The sequence below is a fragment of the Nerophis ophidion genome, linkage group LG07 (genome assembly GCF_033978795.1).
Source record: "Nerophis ophidion isolate RoL-2023_Sa linkage group LG07, RoL_Noph_v1.0, whole genome shotgun sequence".
Taxonomy (NCBI): domain Eukaryota; kingdom Metazoa; phylum Chordata; class Actinopteri; order Syngnathiformes; family Syngnathidae; genus Nerophis; species Nerophis ophidion.
In genome coordinates, this window is record NC_084617.1 from 66,928,771 (window position 1) to 66,951,014 (window position 22,244).

The window sequence follows — 22,244 nt, forward strand, 5'->3', positions numbered from 1 at the left end:
TATCTACTCGATATTACTATTACTACGTCAATATTTTTTGGCATCGCAACACTTTCTTTCTTTTTTTTTAAATGTATATTATGTTTATAAACTCAGGAAATATGTCCCTGGACACATGAGGACTTTGTCTATGACCAATGTATGATCCTGTAACTACTTGGTATCGCATTGATACCCAAATTTGTGGTATCATCCAAAACTAATGTAAAGCCTCCAAACAGAAGAATAAATGATTATTACATTTTAACAGAAGTGTAGATAGAACATGTTAAAAGAGAAAGTGAAAGAAAATGAACAAGTAGATTAATAATTCATTTTCTACCACTTGGCCTTAATAATGTTGACAAAAATAATAGAATGAAAAATTACACAATATGTTAATGCATACTTCAGCAGACTAAATTAAGAGCCTTTGTTTGCTTACTTACTACTAAAAGACAAGTTGTCTTGTATGTTCACTATTTTATTCCGCCTTGGAGGTGGTTTTAAAAAGCACAGAAAATATTTCCGATCTAAGGAGCGAAGGCCGTCTAATTTTATTTTCATGACACGGCAGGTCAGCGCTTAGTGTTCTCACACCATGTAGCTCCTTCCAAATGAATAATGCCAGAAATAGACCAACGTCATTTGACATTTATCAGTTTTGAGAAAGTACATACTGTATATACTGCCCATGACTGAAACTCTTTCTCAAAATGACCTTTTTAAGTTCTCCATCAACATTCATTATGTGTACGTGCTGAAGGGATGGAGCTGCTAGAACCTTAGTTTGGCCCAATATGCGTGTCATTGTTATCCTGTAAACTGTTAGTAAAAACATTGATTCATTCCACAGACCTGTACTCAAAGAAGCTGACTGTTATGGTTACAGACAAATGTTGTATTTCCCCAAAGCAGATGTGTAAAATGTTACATTGAACCAAAGAAGAACATGCAGGAAGGGCTCAGACTAATTATCCATATTTAGTCATTCACTGGTATCTGTTTTCGTTCAAAGACAACAAATACATAAAGCATGTCTCTTAGGCTTGGTGTCAGAATATTGTGCAGTGTTTAATAATTGTGTTGTTTCGTTAGGTCATGTATTAGAGTCTGCCACAACACCAAGCATCTTTAAGGAACCACCTTTCACTACGACAACAGCGGTAAGTCTATTTCGTGTGATTTTGTGGGGTTGAATAGGAACTAATTTTACAAGTACTGTTTCGTGATAAGAACATTTACATCTGCCAATTGGTATATATATATATATATATATATATATATATATATATATATATACTGTATATATATATACATATACACATATATATGATATATGTATATATATATACATACACACACACATATATATACATAAACATATATATATATATATTAATATATATAAATATATATAGTCAAGGTTTCTGAGATTTATCCGTTATACAGTGCTCAATACCGAGGTAGGGCGGAATATACGTTAGGTCAGGAAAAAACACAGAGGCTATATCATCCCTACCAGCTTGTTTCGCAGGTTTCCCTGCTCGTCAGTACAGACGACAGTACAGTACAGTCGTCAGGAGATTTTATTCCCCTGACGAACAGGGAAGCCTGCGAAACAGGCTTGTAGGGATGATATAGCCTTTGTGTTTTTTCCTGTCCTAACGCATATACATATATATATATATATATATATATATATATATATATATATATATATATATATATATATATATATATATATATATATATATATATATATATATATATACATATATACTATATATATATATATACATACATATACTGTATATATATCAATCAATCAATCATATATATGTTTATATATATATATATATATATATATATGTGTGTGTGTGTGTATTTCCTGACCTAACGTACAGTGTATATATATATGTATATATATATATATATATATATATACACACACATATAAACATTTCCTGACCTAATGTGTGTATATATATATATATATATACATATGTCTTTATTTATATATGTATTTAATGTCTTTTACTTATGTCCTCTGTGTATTTAATTTATATGTGTATGTCTCATGACACATTATCTGTAAGTAATATTGGCTGCATTTCTGATAGTTGTGCGCGATTTTGTTCCAGACCACAGCAAACGTTACCCAGCTTGCAAAGATTGTAATTTATCCATTAGAAGAAGACAGCCTGACGTTTCCTTTAACTTGGACACACACATCAATACCTTTGGCCATTTCCAGGAGTTATCTCACCCTCTGAGAAGTTTTACTAATGTTTTCCAATGTAAAAATATGTAGAATAAATATTACATTTCAACATTTCTGTCAACGAAGATTTGCGTCAGCCTGTGACACATAGTCATTTTGATAGTAGGCTAATATAGCTAATAAAGACACTTACATCATGTGTTGCTTTCTTTATAACACTTATGTAAGGCGTTTAATTTTTTTGCGGCTCCAGACCGATTACTTTTTTATATTTCCGGTCCAATATGGGTCTATCAGCATTTTGGGGTTGCCGACCCCTGCCTTATGTATACAGTATATTCTGTGTGTATTAGTACTCCTTAGTAACAACCTTGTAATTGTAAATTTGATGCCTGTTGTTTCCTCAGAGAGCCACTGAAATGAGTCCTCCTGTCGTCAGCAGTGTGCACGAGGAGGGCCAAAGCCCCCCGGATTCAGAGTCCATGCCAGTATGGTACTTTCTCAAGGCTCTACCCAACAGGACCATTCCTTACGACACTGCCAGCAACCTCACACAGGTCTCAACAATGCCCACCCACACACACACAATTGTGAAACCTTGAGCAAATGATGCAACGGTTCCTTGATGTCGATTTCATTCCACCTAGGCGTTTCTCAAAAATGTGGAAGAAGTGCTGTCTTCTCCTGGGTTACCAGAGGTAAATTAGTTCACACTGTTCAAACTTGACATCACGTAATAAAATAAATGCATATGAATCCATTTTGCAGATCATAACATTTTACCTATAAATCGAGATGAATAGGGCTTGTTTAAAAATGTCACATGTGAGGTGTCCTATTCTATAAGTCCTGGCTCAAACGTGGTTCAGTATCCAAAAAAAATACTGCCAGAAAAAAAAGTGTGCGGTTTTAAGAGCATTGAGCCTTCAAAATAAGCTGCTTGTTTTAGTTCCTACTAGCTGAAACAGATGTTCACATAGGAGATTTGGAAAAAGATACAGTGCTCAGTAAATCCCCTTACCGTGGTCATACTGTCTGAGAAACATTCACATTGACAAAATAATAGAATGATAAATAACACAAAATGTTACTGCATATGTCAGCAGACTTAATTAGGGGCCTTTGTTTGTTTACTTACTACTAAAGGACAAGTTGGCTTGTATGTTCACTATTTTATTTAAGGACATAACTGCAATAAGAAACATGTTTAATTTAGCCTAATATTTTTTGTTAAAATAAAGCCTATTGTCAGAGTTAGTTGGTGACGAACTTCAAAATGCAGAGATGGAGGCAGGCATTGGGTAGGAAAACATGATTTAATAAAGATGCTAAAACAAGAACAAAACCAAATGGGTACAACAAAAAGCGCGCACGAGGCGGCTAACCAACTAAGAGAGCTAGCATGGGAGCTAGAAAACAAAGGGAGCTTAGCATGGAAGCTAGCAAAAACAAAAAGGGCCTAGCGTGGAAGATAGCGGGTAGCGAGCAGGAAAACAGAAGTTGTACTTGTAATATGAAAACAAACTGGAAGCAGGGAACAAAAAACAGTAAGCTACAAACATCTAACAAATATAGCTTACCGCTACGCTGCAAAGACACGACACGGCACGACACGACAGGAGCGATTGGGCTGATTGACAGTTCAGGTGTGGCCAGGTGCCAATATGCCGCAGCTGAGGGGAAACAGCGCACAGGGGAAAAAACAGGAAACAGACAAAATAAGAGCGCTGACAGGAACTAAAGACAGGAAATACTACACACACACAGAGGAAAAACTAAAACACAAACAAACTGTCAGGGGCAAGCCTGACACCAATATTGCAATTTTTTGTGGTCCTCTTTTTTAGAACAGTACCGAAAAGTACTAAAAAGTATCAAAATAATTTTGGTTAAGGTACCAAAATATTGGTAACTTGACTTTGACACCCCTGCACTAAACTATGCATATATGTTTTTAAATTGTGTTTTATGTGATTACTCAAATAATTAAACAAACTAATCAATAGATTACTTGATTATTAAATCAATCATTGTACAGCCTTTTGAGACACTTGTGATTTAGGGCTATATAAATAAATATTGATTGATTGATTAGCTGCAGCCATAATTTCAGTTTTGTGTTATAGATGACAAAGTTGTCATCATCATCATCATCAAATGTTATTGCAGACAAACAATCACATTCAATACATAAAACAAAAAAATGCATCTTTATTTTCCATTTTTGTTGTATTTGGAGGTTTTTTATTCATAATATTTTAAACTTTCTTCACATATTTTTTTCTCTGACTAACTTCAATAATCCCATAATACTTCAATTTTAACTTAAACTTAGTTTTTGTTTGTTTCTCAAGTTAATCATTATTTGCAAAAAAAAAAAAAGATTATCAGTTTGAACATCAAATATGTTGACTTTGTAGCATATTCAACTGAATATGGGTTGAAAATGATTTGCAAATCATTAAATTTTATTTATATTTACATCTAACACAATTTCCTAACTCATATGGAAACGGGGTTAGTACTTAAATGTTGCAAGATGCTCGATTATTCTCACTTTCTCGGCCATTTGCAAGGGTTTGTACACATCACTCTTATTAAAGATAAGCCACATAAAATACATTAAGTATGAAACTCTGCCATGCAGTGTCATGAAGCAATGGAAAAACAGCACTTGGAGCGCTTGTAAAGTGATGCAAGTTTATGTCATCCACTTTGTTGACGCAGCAGTCCGGCCCCGTGGTCAGCGGTTTGATCGAAACCGTGGACCGAGTAATGGACCTCATGGTGGCTAACTTGGAGCCAAGCCCAAACTCTCTCATCTCCCTGGGAGGGACGTCATTTGTTGCAGGTCAGTACAGTTGTTGGCTTCCCAAAAAAAGGTGACTCACACTGTTTGTATTATTGGGGTAACGTGGTTAAGACATCAAGCTTTTCAATTGTTTGTCTGTTTAATCTTTCGCATAATACAGTGGTACCTCGGTTTTTTTGTTAGTAATCTGTTCCAAAGGCCAGACAAAATCCTACAAAATGTTTCCTTTAGGAGAAAAAAAATGTCAATTAATCCATTCCAAACACCCAAAAATATTAGCACGTTATAGAGCAAGGGGTCGGGATCCTTTTAGGCTGAGAGAGCCATGAAAGCCAAATATTTTAAAAGTAAATTTCCGTGAGAGCCATATAATATTTTTTAACACTGAATACAACTAAATGCATGCATTTTTAAGTTAAACAAAAATTTTTACAGGATAACAAATCTCTTATTCTTTTTAATAACATTGTTATTCTGAAGCTAAATAATAATAAATAGATGACTTCTTACCATTAATGCGACTTTTTGAACAGGTGCGGTAAAAAACGGATGGATAGATTAAAATTAGAGAGGTCCCATAATGGCTTTTTTGCCGATATCCGATATTCCGATGTTATCCAAATCTTAATTACTGATTCTGATATCAACCGACACCGATGTATACAGTCGTGGAATTAACATATTATGCCTAATTTTGTTGTGATGCCCCGCTGGATGCATTAAACAACGTAACAAGTTTTTCTAAAATAAATCAACTCAAGTTATGGAAGAAAAAAAAAAAGCCATATTTATTATTGAAGTCACAAAGTGCATTATTTTTTTTAACATGCCTCAAAACATCAGCTTGGAATTAGGGACATGCTCTCCCTGAGAGTGCATGAGGAGGTTGAGGTGGGCGGGGTTGGGGTAGGAAGTGGGGTAGGTGGTAGCGGGGGTGTATATTGTAGCATTCCGGAAGAGTTAGGGCTGCAAGGGGTTGTGGGTGTTTGTTATGTTGTGTTACGGTGCGGATGTTCTCCCAAAATGTGTTTGTCATTCTTGTTTGGTGTGGGTTCACAGTGTGGCACACATTTGTAACAGTGTTAAAGTTTTTTTATACGCCCACCCTCAGTGTGACCTGTATGGCTGTATACCTTGCATTCACTTGTGTGTGTATTTAAAGCTGTAGATATGTCATTGGACTGGCACGCAGAAGAAGTGCCTTTAAGGTTTATCGGCGCTCTGTTCTTCTCCCTACGTCTGTGTATACAGCAGCGTTTTAAAAAATCATAAATTTTACTTTTTGAAACCGATACCAATAATTTCCGATATTACATTTGAAAGCATTTATCTTTCGATAATATCGGACTGCCGATATTATCGGACATCCCTAGTCGCATGCTAACCGTATGGTCGTTTTAGGGTTGTACGGTATACCAGTATTAGTATAGTACCGCGGTACTAATGAATAGTATTCGGTACTATACCGCCTCTAAAAAGTACCGGTCCCCCAGCCCCCTGTTGTCATCATGTTGTGTCATTGCTGATTTACGAGCAGAGGAGCATGTTGGGCAGCGCAAAATCACAGAGTACTTACAAGCAGACAAAGTGTGTAGACAGAAAAGGGAGAACGAAGCATTTTGGCTTAAAAACTAACGATAAAGGTGTTGTTATAACACTGAGACGCCCTTTAGGAAGAGGTGCTTTAAGACATGGCTAGCTAGCCCGCGGCTAACGTCTGTCGACAGTGTTTTAGCTACTTTTAAATCACTAACCTCGCCTCCATGGCGACAAATAAAGTAAGTTTCCTACAAGTGTCATCCCTGCAGGACGAGGAATAGCTAAACATGCTTCACTACACACCTCTGCTCACCGGCGTCAAAATGTAAACAAACGCCATTGGTGGATCTACACTTAAAATCCACTGTAATGATGCCAAGAAAAAGCACGTATCTAGTCGATACTACTATGATCACAATGATATTTTTTAGCATCGCTGTAGAGGGTTCTCTCCTCCGGGTTCTCCAGACCACCAAGCACTGATATGACAGTTTCGCCCAAGTTTACAATACTGTTTATTTTTCAATAAATTGTCTTTGCTTTTCAACAATGGGTTTGTGTTTGTCTGTCTCGCTCTCGCTCGTGCTCCAACTCCAACTCCCCTCTCCTCCCCGGCTGCTGCCTTTTAACAGAGCGACAGGTGATTAGACAAGCAGGCCCAGGCAGGCCATCTACGCGCCTGTCGCTGATCTCGAAGCCGGTCCCGGCACACCCCCGCTTTGCTGCAGGTCCGCAGGCCACACCCCCCTCCACAATCACAAAAATCTTCTTTCGTTTTTTGTTTTTTTTAATTTATATTATGTTTATAAACTCAGGAAATACATCTCTTGACACATGAGGACTTTGAATATGACCAATGTATGACCCTGTAACTACTTGGTATCGGATTGATACCCAAATTTGTGGTAGATAGAACATGTTAAAAGAGAAAGTAAGCAGATATTAACAGTAAATAAACAAGTACATGAATAATCAATTTTAACAGCTGGTCCCTCAAAATGTTGACAAAATAATAGACTGGAAAATGACACAATATGGTATTACATATGTCAGCAGCTAAATTAGGAGACTTTTTTGTTAACTTACAACTAAAAGACAACTTGTCTTGTATGTTCACTATTTTATTTAAGGACAAACTTGCAATAACAAACATATGTTTAATGTACCCTAAGATTTTTTGTTAAAATAAAGCCAATAATGCAATTTTTTATGGTCCCATTTTATTTAGTAAAGTATCAAAGTATCGAAATACATCTTGGTACCGGTACCCGTACCAAAATATTGGTATCATAGGAAAAGTGAGACATAGGAACCCCGAGGTACTGTTGTATTATGTTTGCGACTACTTGTTCAAGCATAATCATTGATCCAAAGTGGATTATTGCCTTTCCCTTTTGATCCCACAGATTACTCCCTGATGAAATTGCCGCATAACTACAACTTCCCACATTACCGCTTCCCCACACAAGGAAAGAACTACATCTCCGTACCCGGGGAGGCTTTCACCATGCAGTGTGAGTGCGATGTGATCTTGTGCATGAAAAGTTGCAGCTTCTTGTGCTTTCATTGGAATGTGCCATGGCCTCAGTCCTGCCCTGATGTTGTTTCCCGCTGAATGACTTGCTTAAAATTTAAAGGGACTGACAAGCTACAGCCTGGACCAGGGGTCGGCAACCCAAAATGTTGAAGGAGCCGTATTAGACCAAAAATACAAAAAAATAATCTGTCTGGAGCCGCAAAAAATTAAAGCCTTGTATAGGTGTTATAATGAAGACAACACATGATGTAAGTGTCTATATTAGTTGTATTAGCCTACTATCAAAATGACTATGATAATGTGTCATGAGACATGCAAATATAAGTTGAATTAATAAGACATAAAGGAAATTAAATGTGCTCAAATATACCTACACACGAGGCATAATGATGCAATATGTACATAAAGCTAGCCTAAATAGCATGTTAGCATCGATTAGCTTGCAATCATGCACTGACCAAATATGCCTGATAAGCACGCCAGCAAATTAATAAAATCCACAAAGCTCACCTTTTGTGCATTCACGCACAGTCTCAAACGTTTGGTGGACAAAATGAGACAAAAAAGGGGTGACATAAAACTTGTCTTGGAAAGTCGGAGAAAGTTATACAAACAAACTACGGTAAATTTGAGGAAACCTGTAAAGACTGATTGGCATAGTAATGCCGGGTTTGTCCCTCCGTGGATGCGTTGACAAGTACACAGCAATGGTAAGTTTAAATGATTTATTAAACCTAACAAAAGCAGGCTACGAACAAAAAGACTGGAGCTAACAGACAAAATAAACCAAGGGCGCTAGCATAAAAGCTAGGAATAGAAAACATAAAAACTAAGACTGGCACGAAGGCACACAAAAAGGAAAAACAATTCATCAGCGTGAGAGCTGGAATAAAACAAAGGCTTAGCGTGAAAAGCTAGTGAGAATATACGTACGTGAAGTCAGTCGATACTGTTGCTCAAAGGCAAATTTTTAACCCAGACTGAACAAAGAAAAGAGGAAGGCTTATATAGAGAGTAATCAAGGAGAACCAGGTGTGTGTAGAAAACGAGGAGCAGGTGAAATCAATGTGTAACCAAGGTGACTGACTAAACAGGAAGTAAGCTGGTCAGACAATGGAACAATAAACAATATGTGAAGATCCGAGTAACGGATCGCAACACCGCCGAAATTAGTAGGACAAAACAGCGCTCGCCAAATAGTCTCTAATCACTGAAACATGTTTAGTACAAAAAGTGAGATTTCTAACAATTAGGTTTGTGTCATGTTCGTCTTCCTACAGAAACTATATTAAAACGAAAAATATATATTTTTTCCTTCATCTTTTTTCCACTGTCATACATTTTTGAATAAGCTCCAGGCAGCCACTAGGCTGGCTCTAAAGAGCCACATGCGGCTCCCGACTCCCGGCTTAAAGTGTCAAGGATGGCCTTGAGATCTTTTGTTTGGCTCAATGGTGCGCTGGAGAAATCCCGCTCTGACTTAAAGGCTAGCAATTACTTTTTCATTCAGAAGAGCAAGAGTGAGAGACGGCACATTTTCTCCACTTTCCTCTATCATTAAAAAAGAAGGAGACATTTAGAGTGTGCATTTAAACATTTTGGCTTTTAATGTGCAGGTCACTTTTTTTCCCCCTATTTCCTTCTGGCTACTACACACTAGGGTTGTACGCTATACCGGTATTAGTATAGTACCATGATACTAATGAATCATATTCGGTACTATACCGCCTCTGAAAAGTACCGGTCCACCACCCCTCTTCTTCACTTCATGTCATTGCCAGTTTTACGAGCAGAAGAGCATGCACAATCACAGAGCACTTACACGCTACAAACAGACATGGTGTGTAGACAGAAAAGGGAGAACGGACGCATTTTGGCTTGAAAACTAACAATAAAGGTGAAGTTATAACACTTAAACGTCCTCAAGAAGAGGTGCTTTAAGACATAGCTAGCGTCCAGGCGCAGTCGGCAGTCTTCTAGCTACTTCTAAATCACTTATCCTCGTCTCCATGGTGACAAAAAAGTAAGTTTCATACAAGTATTATTATCACTGCAGGACGAGGAATAGCTAAACATGTTTCACGACACACCGTAGCTCACCGGCATCAAAATGTAAACAAACGCCAATGGTGGATCTACAGCTGACATCCACTGTAATGATACCAAGTACAGTAGCGTATCTAGTCTGATTACGTCAATATTTTTTGGCATCACAACATCTTCTTTCGTTTGAAAAAAAATGTATATTATGTTTATAAACTCAGGAAATATGTCCTTGGACACATGAGGAGTTTGAGTATGATCCTGTAACTACTTGGTATCGGATTGATACCCAAATTTGTGATATCATCCAAAACTAATGTTAGGCATCCAAACAACAGAAGAATAATAGATTATTACATTTTAACAGAAGTGTAGATAGAAAATGTTAAAACAGAAAATAAGCAGATATTAACAGTAAATGAACAAGTACATTAATAATTCATTTTCCACCACTTGTCCTTAATAATGGTGACAAAATAATAAAGTTAAAGTACCAATGATTGTCGTAACAAAATTATTCTCTGCATTTGACCCATCACTCTTGATCCCCCCCTGGTAGGTGAGGGGAGCAGTGAGCAGCAGAGGTGGCCGCGCCCAGTAATCATTTTTGGTGATTTAATCCCCCAATTCCAAACCCTTGTTGCTGAGTGGCAAGCAGGGAGGTAACGGGTCCCATTTTTATAGTCTTTGGTATGACTCGGCCGGGGTTTCAACTCACGACCTACCGATCTATAATGGAAAATGACACAATATGTTACTGCATATGTCAGCAGACTAAATTAGGAGCCTTTGTTTGCTTTTTTACTAATAAAAGACAAGTTGTCTTGTATGTTCACTATTTTATTTAAGGACAAACTTGCAATAAGAAACATATGTTTGATGTACCCTAAGATTTTTTTGTTAAAATAAAGCCAATAATGCAATTTTTTATGGTCCCCTTGATTTAGAAAAGTATCGAAAAGTACCGAAAAGTATCTAAATAATAAACAGTATCGGGACAACACTAGTGCACACATTGCTTGACCTACAAACACAAAAGTGTGTTTATTTTAAAAAAAATGTTAATGTTATAAAAAATATTGTCCCGTAAATTCACTGCAAAAAGTCAGTGTTCAAAAACAAGAAAAAACAAAAACAAAAATTAGGGGTATTTTAGTTGAACTAAGGAAATTTATCTGCCAATAGAACAATAACATTTGGCTTGTCAATACTTTCCAAAACAACTAAAATTAGTTAACCTCAATGAACCCAATAATACCTTAAATTAAGTGTATTCTCACTAATAACAAGTGCACTTTTCTTGATAGAAAAAAAAAATTTACCCTTTTGCTTAATACGTGGAAAAAAATTCTTAAATTAAGTAAATGCTAGTGCCATTATCTTGACATAATATTACATTTCTTGAAACCAGCAAACTTATAATTGAAAACTTGTTTATTTTACTTAATGAAAAGGCAACAAGGCAACCATTTGTTACTCTCGGGGTCTCCTAGCCGCTCAGGCAAATCATATGGTCTAAAAACGCATTTTTCCATCGACAACATGACATCATCGCGCCAAGTGCGTGCTCTTTCAGTCAATTAGTCCGCATATGTACAGCCAGGCCCCCGGCTAAAATGTTTTTAATTGTAATTTGGAAGAATTTATCTGAATGTGCATGAGCTATTTCTGTTCAAAATTGTTTGAAATGTCAAATGTTAAATATTAACTTTCAATTTATTGTACTTTGCCAACTGTACTACTGTACTACTATGAGTACGTAGTTTCTATTGTTTCATTGAAAATAAAACAGCAAAGTCCATTTGGCTGTCATCTGTTTTAAAGGCCTACTGAAATGAGATTTTCTTATTTAAATGGGGGTAGCAGGTCCATTCTATGTGTCATACTTGATCATTTCGCGATATTTTCATATTTTTGTTGAAAGGATTTAGTAGAGAACATCGACGATAAAGTTTGCAACTTTTGGTCGCTAATAAAAAAGCCTTGCCTTTACCGGAAGTAGCAGACGATGTGCGCCTGATGTCATGGGTTGTAGGGCTCCTCACATCCTCACATTGTTCATAATCATAGACTCCAGCAGCAAGAACTATTCGGACCGAGAAAGAGACGATTTTCCCATTAATTTGAGCAAGGATGAAAGATTTGTGGATGAGGAAAGTCAGAGTGAAGCAAAAAAAACAAAAAAAAAAAGCGACGGCTCCGGGTGGCGGCAGTGTGAGCGTTTCAGATGTAATTAGACACATTTACTAGGATAATTCTGGAAGATCCCTTATCTGCTTATTGTGTTAGTAGTATTTTAGTGAGATTATAAAGTCATACCTGAAAGGCGGATGGCTGCGGTGAACGCCAGTGTCTCTGAGAGAAGCCGAGGAGCCAAGATCACAGCTGCCTTTTTGAGCTGCAGGATGAGGTCACATAATCCACTCAAGTCTCCGGTAAGAGCCGACTTAATATCACAATTTTCCCATTCAAAAACTTGCTGGTTGACGTAAAGAAACATGTTCGCTTGACCGCTCTGTGTTAAAGCTTCACAACAAACAAAGAAACACCGGCTGTGTTTCGGTGCTAAAGGCAGCTGCAATCCACCGGTTTCCACCAACAGCATTCTTCTTTATAGTCTCCATTATTAATTGAACAAATTGCAAAAGATTCAACAACACGGATGTCCAAAATACTGTGTAATTATGCGATGAAAAGAGAGGACTTTTAGCCGTAAGTGGTGCTGGGCTAATATGTCCGCTACAACCCGAGATGTCACAAACACGCGTCATCATTCCGCGACCAACAAGAAACTCCGCGGGAAATTTAAAATTGTAATTTAGTAAACTAAACCGGCCGTATTGGCATGTGTTGCAATGTTAATATTTCATCATTGATATATAAACTATCAGACTGCGTGCTCGGTAGTAGTGGGTTTCAGTAGGACTTTAATTATGGGAAACAAATGTGTCGAAATCATGATTTTTTTTTTTTATGCTTGAAGTAAGAAATTATTACTTTAAAAAAGTAATTTTATATTTGTGAGTGTTGATGACATGGCTTTGCAACAGTTGATATTCCAGTTTCAAGCATCTTTTACTCAATATAGGTCATCAAATCTCAGCAACAAGCTGTAATATCTTACTGAGGTCATTTAGGACCAAAACCCTTAAAACAAGTAAAACACTCTAACATAAAATCTGCTGAGTGAGAAGAATTATCTTATCAGACAGAAAATAAGCAAATATCACCCTTATTTAAGATATTTAATCTTACTTAGACTTCAGTTTTTGCAGTGTGCGCCGACTGTTGATTCCGTGAGAACAAACTCAGCGGAGAAAAGGGTAAAAGCCTTTGAAAAGAGGAACAACACAGTTAGGAACTTCCTCCCGTTCCATTGTTTATTTTGCGGCATTGAGGTGGGGGCCACACTGGATGATAAGGTCAGATTAGACCCCCTGCTCTGCTGGTGAAGTCATGTTCAGTTTCATAGGATTCCCCCCAACGAGCTCGCAGACCTCACCCTGTCACCACCGTGCGACTATCCCAATGTTCTATTTTGGAGGCCGGTGCCAGCACGCGGCGGCAACGCCACGTTAATTAACTTCTCTTCTTTGTGAGCATTTTAGCATCACCGCTTTACATTCCTGACTCAATCCTGGTAGACTCAACCTTATTCCTGTCTTTCTTTCTCAGCTCAGACCACCATTGTTGGCCTCTTCTACCACAACGTGCACAGCTACTACAAAGAAATCCGGCCCGTTGAGACCAGGTAACAAACATGGCTTCACCGGGCTTATCTGTTTGAACAACAACAAAAAATATGTGTGGGTCCGTTTCCGGGTTCTTTCTTTTGTACAAACCCCGTTTCCATATGAGTAGGGAAATTGTCTTAGATGTAAATATAAACGGAATACAATGATTTGCAAATCCTTTTCAACCCATATTCAGTTGAATATCCTACAAAGACAACATATTTGATGTTCAAACTGATAAACAGTTTTATTTTTTGCAAATAATCATTTCCTTTACAATTTGATGCCAGCAACACGTGACAAAGAAGTTGGGAAAAGTGGCTATAAATACTGATAAAGTTGAGGAATGCTCATCAAACAATTATTTGGAACATCCCACAGGTGTGCAGGCTAATTGGGAACAGGTGGGTACCATGATTGGGTATATAAACAGCTTCCCAAAAAATTCTCAGTCTTTCACAAGAAAGGATGGGGTGAGGTACACCCCTTTGTCCACAACTGCGTGAGCAAAGAGTCAAACAGTTTAAGAACAACGTTTCTTAAAGTGCAATTGCAAAAAATTTAGGGATTTCAACATCTACGGTCCATAACATCATCAAAAGGTTCAGAGAATCTGGAGAAATCACTCCACGTAAGCGGCATGGCCGGAAACCAACATTGAATGACCGTGACCTTCAATCCCTCAGACGGCACAGTATCAAAAACCAACATCAATCTCTAAAGGATATCACCACAATGGCTCAGGAACACTTCAGAAAACCACTGTCACTAAATACAGTTTGTCGCTACGTCTGTAAGTGCAAGTTAAAGCTCTACTATGCAAAGCGAAAACCATTTATCAACAACATCCAGAAATGCCGCCGGCTTCTCTGGGCCCGAGATCATCTAAGATGGACAGATGCAAAGTTGAAAAGTGTTCCGCGGTCTGACAAGTACACGTTTCAAATTGTTTCTGGAAATATTTGACATCGTGTCATCCGGACCAAAGGGGAAGCGAACCATCCAAACTGTTATCGACGCAAAGTTCAAAAGCCAGCATCTGTGATGGTATGGGGGTGCATTAGTGCCCAAGGCATGGGTAACTTACACATCTGTGAAGGCACCATTATTGCTGGAAGGTACATACAGGTTTTGGAGCAACATATGCTGCCATCTAAGCGCCGTTTTTTTCATGGACGCCCCTGCTTATTTCAGCAAGACAATGCCAAGCCACATTCAGCACGTGTTACAACAGCGTGGCTTTGAAAAAAAAGAGTGCGGGTACTTTCCTGGTCCACCTGCAGTCCAGACCTGTCTCCCATCGAAAATGTGTGACGCAATATGAAGCGTAAAATACGACAGCGGAGACCCTGAACTGTTGAACAACTGAAGCTCTACATACAACAAGAATGGGAAAGAATTCCACGTTCAAAGATTCAAAAATTAGTTTCCTCCGTTCTCAAACGTTAATTGAGTGTTGTTAAAAAAAAAAGGTGATGTAACACAGTGGTGAACATGCCCTTTCCCAACTACTTTGGCACGTGTTGCAGCCATGAAATTCTAAGTTAATTATTATTTCTAAAAAAAAAATTAAGTTTATGAGTGTGAACATCAAGTATCTTGTCTTTGTAGTGCATTCGATTGAATATGGGTTGAAAAGGATTTGCAAATCTTTGTATTCTGTTTTTATTTACATCTAACACAATTTCCTAACTCATATGGAAACAGGTTTTGTACTCCTTGCGGGAGGTGGGGTTGCAGGTCCACTGACTTTAAGTTGCCATGTTTCCTGAGTGGATGCCAGGGTCTTATCAGTCCCTTTGCTTATCTCTCATCTCCCGACTTAAGCTCCACTGACGGATACACCCTGCAATGCCATTAGCACTACTGCTCTATTACACCAATGTCTCCTACCAGGGGCCGCTTTCTTTTCTTACCACATACGTCATAACTGTGATGGTTTACTCCCTCCGCGCCAGAACGTCCACCCAATTACTGTCATTTCCGGGCTGTGGAGCGCATCAAATTAAAAGCCGCACCCACCTAATTTTTGGGGCAAATTTTATTTTGTATGTCCAGTACAGGCCAAAAGTGGGGACACACCTTCTCCTCATTCAATGCGTTTTCTTTTTTTTCGTGACTATTGTCACTGAAGGAATGAAAAATTATGAATGAACACATGTGGAGTTATGTACTTAACAAACAAAAAAGAGGTGAAATAACTGAAAGCATGTTTTATATTCTAGTTTCTTCAAAATAGCCACCCTTTGCTCCGATTACTGCTTTGCACACTCTTGGCATTCTCTCCATGAGCTTCAAAAACACCTGTGAGGTGAAAATCATTTCTGGTGAATACCTCTCGAAGCTCATGGAGAGAATGCCGAGAGTGTGCAAAGTAGGAATCCGTCGTGGAATTAAGTGAAGTTAAGTGAATTACATTTATATAGCGCTTTTCTTTAGTGACTCAAAGCACTTTACATTGTGAAACTCAATATCTAAGTTACATTTTAACCAGTGTGGGTGGCACTGGGAGCAGATGGGTAAAGTGTCTTGCCCAAGGACACAACGCCAGTGACTTGAATGGCGGGAGCGGGAATCGAACCTGGAACCCTCAAGTTGTTGGCACGGCCACTCTACCAACCAAGCTACACGTTATTATGCCTAATTTTGTTGTGTTGCCCCGCTGGATGCATTAAACAATGTAACAAGGTTTTCCAAAATAAATCAACTCAAGTTCTGGGAAAAAAACAATGCCAACATGGCACTGCCATATTTATTATTGAAGTCACAAAGTGCATTATTTTTTTTAAATGCTTCAAAGCAACAGTTTTGAATTTGGGCCTTGCTCTCCCTGAGAGAGCATGAGGAACTTGAGGTGTGTGGATTTGGGGGGAGGAGTGGTATATTGTAGCGTCCCGGAAGAACTAGTGGCTTTTGACACACCCAAGTGAATGCAAGGCATGCTTGGTAAACAGCCATACAGGTCACACTGAAGGTGGTCGTATAAACAACTTTAACACTGTTACAAATATGCGGCACACTGTGACCCCACACCAAACAAGAATGACAAACACATTTCGGGAGAATATCCGCACCGTAACACGACATAAACACAACAGAAAAAATACCCAAAATCGCTTGCGGCACTAACTCTTCCGGGACGCTACAATATCTCAGGGAGAGCACGTCCCAAATTCCAACCTGCTGTTTTGAGGCATGTTAAAAAGAATAATGCACTTTGTGACTTCAATGATAAGTATGGCAGTTGGCATTTTTTTCATAACTTTAGTTGATTTATATTGGAAAACCTTGCTACATTGTTTAATGCATACTGCGGGGTATCACAACAAAATTAGGCATGATAGTGTGTTAATTCCATGACTGTATATATTGGCATCGGTTGATATCGGAATCGGTAATTAAGAGTTGGACAATCTCGGAATATCAGATATAGGCAAAAAAAACATTATTGGACATCTGTAGTGCTTATTTTTATTTGCAACATATGACATGTCTGCCTCTAATTTGGTGTGTGTGAAGACATTCAATGAACAATCAAAAAGTTAAGTTAAAAAAAGTTAAACTTTTTTTTGATGATGATTTTATGGTTATTTAAATTTCAATGAATTCGACATAAAACAGTCTTACAGAGTTCAAATATTTTATATTCATATGAAATCTGTATTTTGTTATACCTGCTCTTACTGTATGTCTACATCTTCTTAAATGAACCTGCACCTAGTCAATTGGTTTTGTATTCCTGTCACAATCCTCGGTTGTCCCAACATGACAACAATTAAATCGAGGGCCGGGTCGGGCCCGCGAACAGGTTTTATACGGCCCACGGGATGAGTTTGCTAAGTATATAAATGAACCTGAATTTTTTTTTAATGAAAGAAACAGCTGTTCTAAATGTGTCCGCTGGATGTCGCAATAGCAATTATTTGTATCTTTGTAGGTGATGCTACATATGTACAAAATAAACCACGTGATGTTAGTACATCATTCGAGGAAAATGAGCAAACTATATATATAACATCCTGTAATTAGATTTTGACGTACATTTTTTATATTGATGGATTGAAAATTAACATCAATGAGTTGACTGATGAGTGTTATCACATAATTTTCTCAGAAAACAAAAATAACGACAAATACATTATTAATTGCAACAAGTAAGTGTAAAAAACCCCCAACAACATTATGATTTGTACATTTGTGCTTGTTCTATTTTCAAAACACAAAAAACAGTCTAAATTTGTCTTTATTTTTTAATTCATCGTGCCGTGATTTTATCAGACTTTTTTCCATGTGGCCCCTGATCTAAAATGAGTTTGACACCCCTGATTCAAATCAATTAAAAAGCAGAATTGATAGCTGAAACTATTCCCTATGACAGAAGTGTTGCTCTTGCATTTACGTAAATAACTACAGTTTCTGTCTTTTTAGGATCGACGAAGCTGCGGACTTCAAGGAGCATAAAATCCAGGTTGCAAGCTGCCTAATCTCTTTGAACGTGGAGCCGTCCCCGGCCTTGTCGGTCAACCTCTCCGGGGCGCCTCTCATCAAGATCGTTCTGACCCACGTTTTGGTGAGAAACCCATTTAACGTGAAACACAAACTGTCCCAGTTTCCTCTTAGTCGACTCATGTGTTGATGTTCCATTAACTCTGGGTGAGCCAGCCCCGCTGGGGAAGTAGAGTGTTTATGGTTTTCCAGTTGACAGACACAGTAAGAGGGTGTGGGACATTCACCTTATCTAAGGGATATGATTTTTCTGTAGTTGCAGTCAAAGAGTTTCTCTCTTTGAACTATAGCAGCTCTATGTCTGATATTCCCCTAGTCCCTTCACTGACTAAGTAGTTTGCAGCTGTAAGGGTTTCCATTAGCCCACTTTCTCTTTTCTATCAGTGAGGAATGGCTTCCAGAAGACAAACTGGTTATGCAAATGTGACTTTCAGCTTTACTGAGGGGAACGATAACTCATTCGCTACTTTGTAGATTTAACATTCACTGGGAGAAACACTTGAAAATGTGTTTTATAGCCTACAAGCCTGCTCCCTCAGTCGGAAATACAGCAGCTAGACTTCATTCATACAAAACATCAAAGGTTCACCATGTTTGGTTCACCATGAATTGATTAACGTGGACTTAAACAAGTTGAAAAACTTATTGGGGTGTTAACATTTAGTGGTCAATAGTACGGAATAAGTACTGTACTGTGCAAACTACTAATAAAAGTCTCAAGCAGTCACTCAATCCAGTAAATAAAGACCATGCAATGTAATTCTGGATTAGACAAGGGTTTACCATACAGGTCCCCGAGTTCAGTTCAAAAGTTGGGAGACAAACATTTTTACAGCAAGTTCTTAAAAACACTCGAGTGCTACTGTTGTATAGAGGAACTTGGACCACTGTAATCACATTGGAAGATCCTTGCATAAAATACATAAAACAAATATGTCCATCCATCCATTTCCTACCGCTTGTCCCTTTTGGGGGCGCGGGGAGGTGCTGGAGCCTATCTCAGCTGCATTCGGGCAGACGGCGGTTTACACCCTGGCCACCTCATCGCAGGGCCAACACAGATAGACAGACAACATTCACACTCACATTCACACACTAGGGCCCATTTAGTGTTGCCAATCAACTTATCCCTAGGTGCATGTTTTTGGCGGTGGAAGGAAGCCGGAGTACCCGGAGGGAACCCACGCAGTCACGGGGGAGAACATGCAAACTCCACGCAGAAAAATCCCGAGCCCGGGGTTGAATTTAGGACTACTCAGGACCTTCGTATTTTGAGGCACATGCACTAACCCCTCTTTCACCGTGCTGGGTCCAAACATGTAATTTACATAACTGAGGCGTTCATCCAGGCGCCTGTTTAAGGCCCCTTATACACTAAGCCGGCTAAGGTTATCCAGGCTATATCCCACCTAACCTTATCCTTGTCCACACCCACACGATGCCGCCGGCGCAACGCGACCTCGTACGCATACGCGAAAAAATATGCGTGTGTCATAGTTACCTCTGACCTGGAAGTGTATTCTTTTCCCATGTTTCAATGTAGACTATTGCAACAGTAATCAGCAGCTTGCCTCGCCATCAGCAGCTTGTCAGGTTCAAACACTGATGAAATCTATTAATCAGACAAGAAGCAAGGAATCATGCAGAGACAGAGTTCAATTTAGCTCACGAGGACACACGTGTTTTGGGCTGTACTCTAGTTACAGATCCAAACTATTTTCTAAAAAAATCAAGCCCGCGCGCCTCCTCTATTTATTAGGAAAGTCCCTATTACATCACTGTCGCTGAGGGAAAAGGGTAGACTCGACAACTCCAAATAGACACAATATATGATTATACAAAAATGCAAATTTGTTGACACTTGGTGCTATTGCCCAGTCTCTACTTTGTCTGGTCCCGGTACCCAATGTTCGGCCTTGGTAGTCAGCAGGCCGAGTCTGGACAAAACACTGATTAAAAGAGGCTAACAATACCACTTCAGCACAAATTGACAATACTTTATAGTAACGACCCTTAAGCATAAAGTTACGATGATAATATATACATAATTACTCTAACAAGCTGTTAGACTATTGTAGTGAATCACACCTGAGCCATCATACATGAATCATATCTCTAAAAGTAAACAATGTGATAAATAACATTTTACAACAATCATAAATATCTGGACAAGACACTGTGCTTGTAGGATGAAATTGGCGGTGGTACTTGACGGCCGCAACCACTTCATGGCTTCACAATAGTTACGGAGTACAAAACTAGACGTTGAGTAATCGCTCGGCATACATGGCGGACAATAACTGATAGTCTGCTTTGCCAGTCCAAATGCATTCGCTGATTTCCGAAGTCTTCCCTCGTCCACGGGAGCCCGCATTCTCCTTGTCTCCCCTTCGACAAATGAAAGAAGTTTTTCGCTAAGTAGAATCACGGCTGACCTGGACATTCGAAACTTCTCTTGCCGTTCCTCTGACACAGCACACTCGTTGACAAACATATCCCACTATGCTGCCGTTCTTCCAGGCCTTATCCTAAACCGTCGCTAACATTACTATGTTGCCGTCTGAGATGTGTTGTATCCCAAATAGCTGCAATCGCCCGTTTCCTTCTTTTAAGGTATTCATAAGTGATTTCCACAAGCGTCTGTTGTGAAGCTGGCTGTAGCGCGGTCTTTCTGGCGTCACTCAGTTTTGTAAACCATCAACGAGTCCATACAAGGCTAAGAGCCGGAGATTCAAGAAATACACGGTGCAGTTACCCGTGTAGACAGATAGATAGATAGATAGATGGATAGATAGATAGATAGATGGATAGATGGATAGATAGATAGATAGATAGATAGATAGATAGATAGATAGATAGATAGATAGATAGATAGATAGATAGATAGATAGATAGATAGATAGATAGATAGATAGATAGATAGATAGATAGATATGTCTTTATTGTAATTGCACAAGTACAACGAAACTTTGTTTTCAGCACAAACTCGTTCAAGATTAGACAAACAAACAGTGTACAGGGTTACAGAACAGGAATGCTGATATGGGGAAAAAGTTAAAAAGCTGGGGAAGAATGAGTAAAAATATACAATCTAGACTGGGCTCCTAAGGGGGCCCAGTCTGGAGTGGGGGGAAAAAAAACGCCATAGCAAATCACATACCGGTATACATATTACAACGTACATCTGGAGATATCTAGCAACAGAGGGAAGGGGGTGCGGGGTCGTGGTGGTAGGCCGCAGCTCGCAGGCGCTGACCATCCTTCCATCACCCCTATGGGATTTGTGTCGAGGGCGATGGATTGGGGGGTGGGGGGTATGTATGTGTGGCGTAATTTTTTGTGGATGTATGTTTGTGTGTAAGCCTGCAGTGTGTCTCTGTTCTGTGGCTTTGATCTTGTGCAGTCGCTAGTCGTTGACTTTGGACCATAAAAAAATATCCAAAGGGGTGAACCTTAAACAATGGGTTAGTGTGGCTGAAACGGGGCGTAGGCTAAATAATTATTTGTTTCAGGAGTTTTCCGGCTTAATGTAGACAGGGCCTAAGTCTACACAGTTTTTCCCATACTGTGGCTTATTAACGAAGGGGTTCTTGTGGCGTGTTTACTTAAGATGCAGTCAAGTAGTCATTTGTTCAACTACTTTAGTGACACCAGTGGTTCCTCAAAGTTCCATTTTCAGTCGTCGCTTTTTCATAATTTGGACTATTGCAAGTTCAGTTCAAAAAAGCTTGTGAGGGACTCACATTTTTGCAGAAAATTATTTTTAAAAAAAAATAAGCGTGCTGTCAGTGATTATCTTTGACTAGATTTTTTTTGCAGAAGGTCCTTAAAGGTCTACTCAAACCCACTACTACTGACCAAGCAGTCTGA

At 38.7% G+C, this 22,244-nt stretch overlaps 1 protein-coding gene across 4 annotated transcripts in view; it reads left to right on the plus strand.

Annotated features, from left to right (window-relative positions):
* The window catches only part of adgrd1 (adhesion G protein-coupled receptor D1), a 94,797-nt gene that overhangs the window by 20,629 nt on the left and 51,924 nt on the right, over positions 1-22,244 (plus strand). For 3 of the 4 annotated variants that reach the window (XM_061906922.1, XM_061906924.1, XM_061906925.1), the window contains 7 exons: positions 1,078-1,145; positions 2,611-2,760; positions 2,851-2,901; positions 4,931-5,054; positions 7,961-8,068; positions 13,810-13,885; positions 18,297-18,438. In XM_061906922.1, coding sequence (XP_061762906.1) covers positions 1,078-1,145; positions 2,611-2,760; positions 2,851-2,901; positions 4,931-5,054; positions 7,961-8,068; positions 13,810-13,885; positions 18,297-18,438 — 719 coding nt within the window. The remainder of the gene's footprint in view (positions 1-1,077; positions 1,146-2,610; positions 2,761-2,850; positions 2,902-4,930; positions 5,055-7,960; positions 8,069-13,809; positions 13,886-18,296; positions 18,439-22,244) is intronic. The other variant, XM_061906923.1, reaches the window with a different exon arrangement.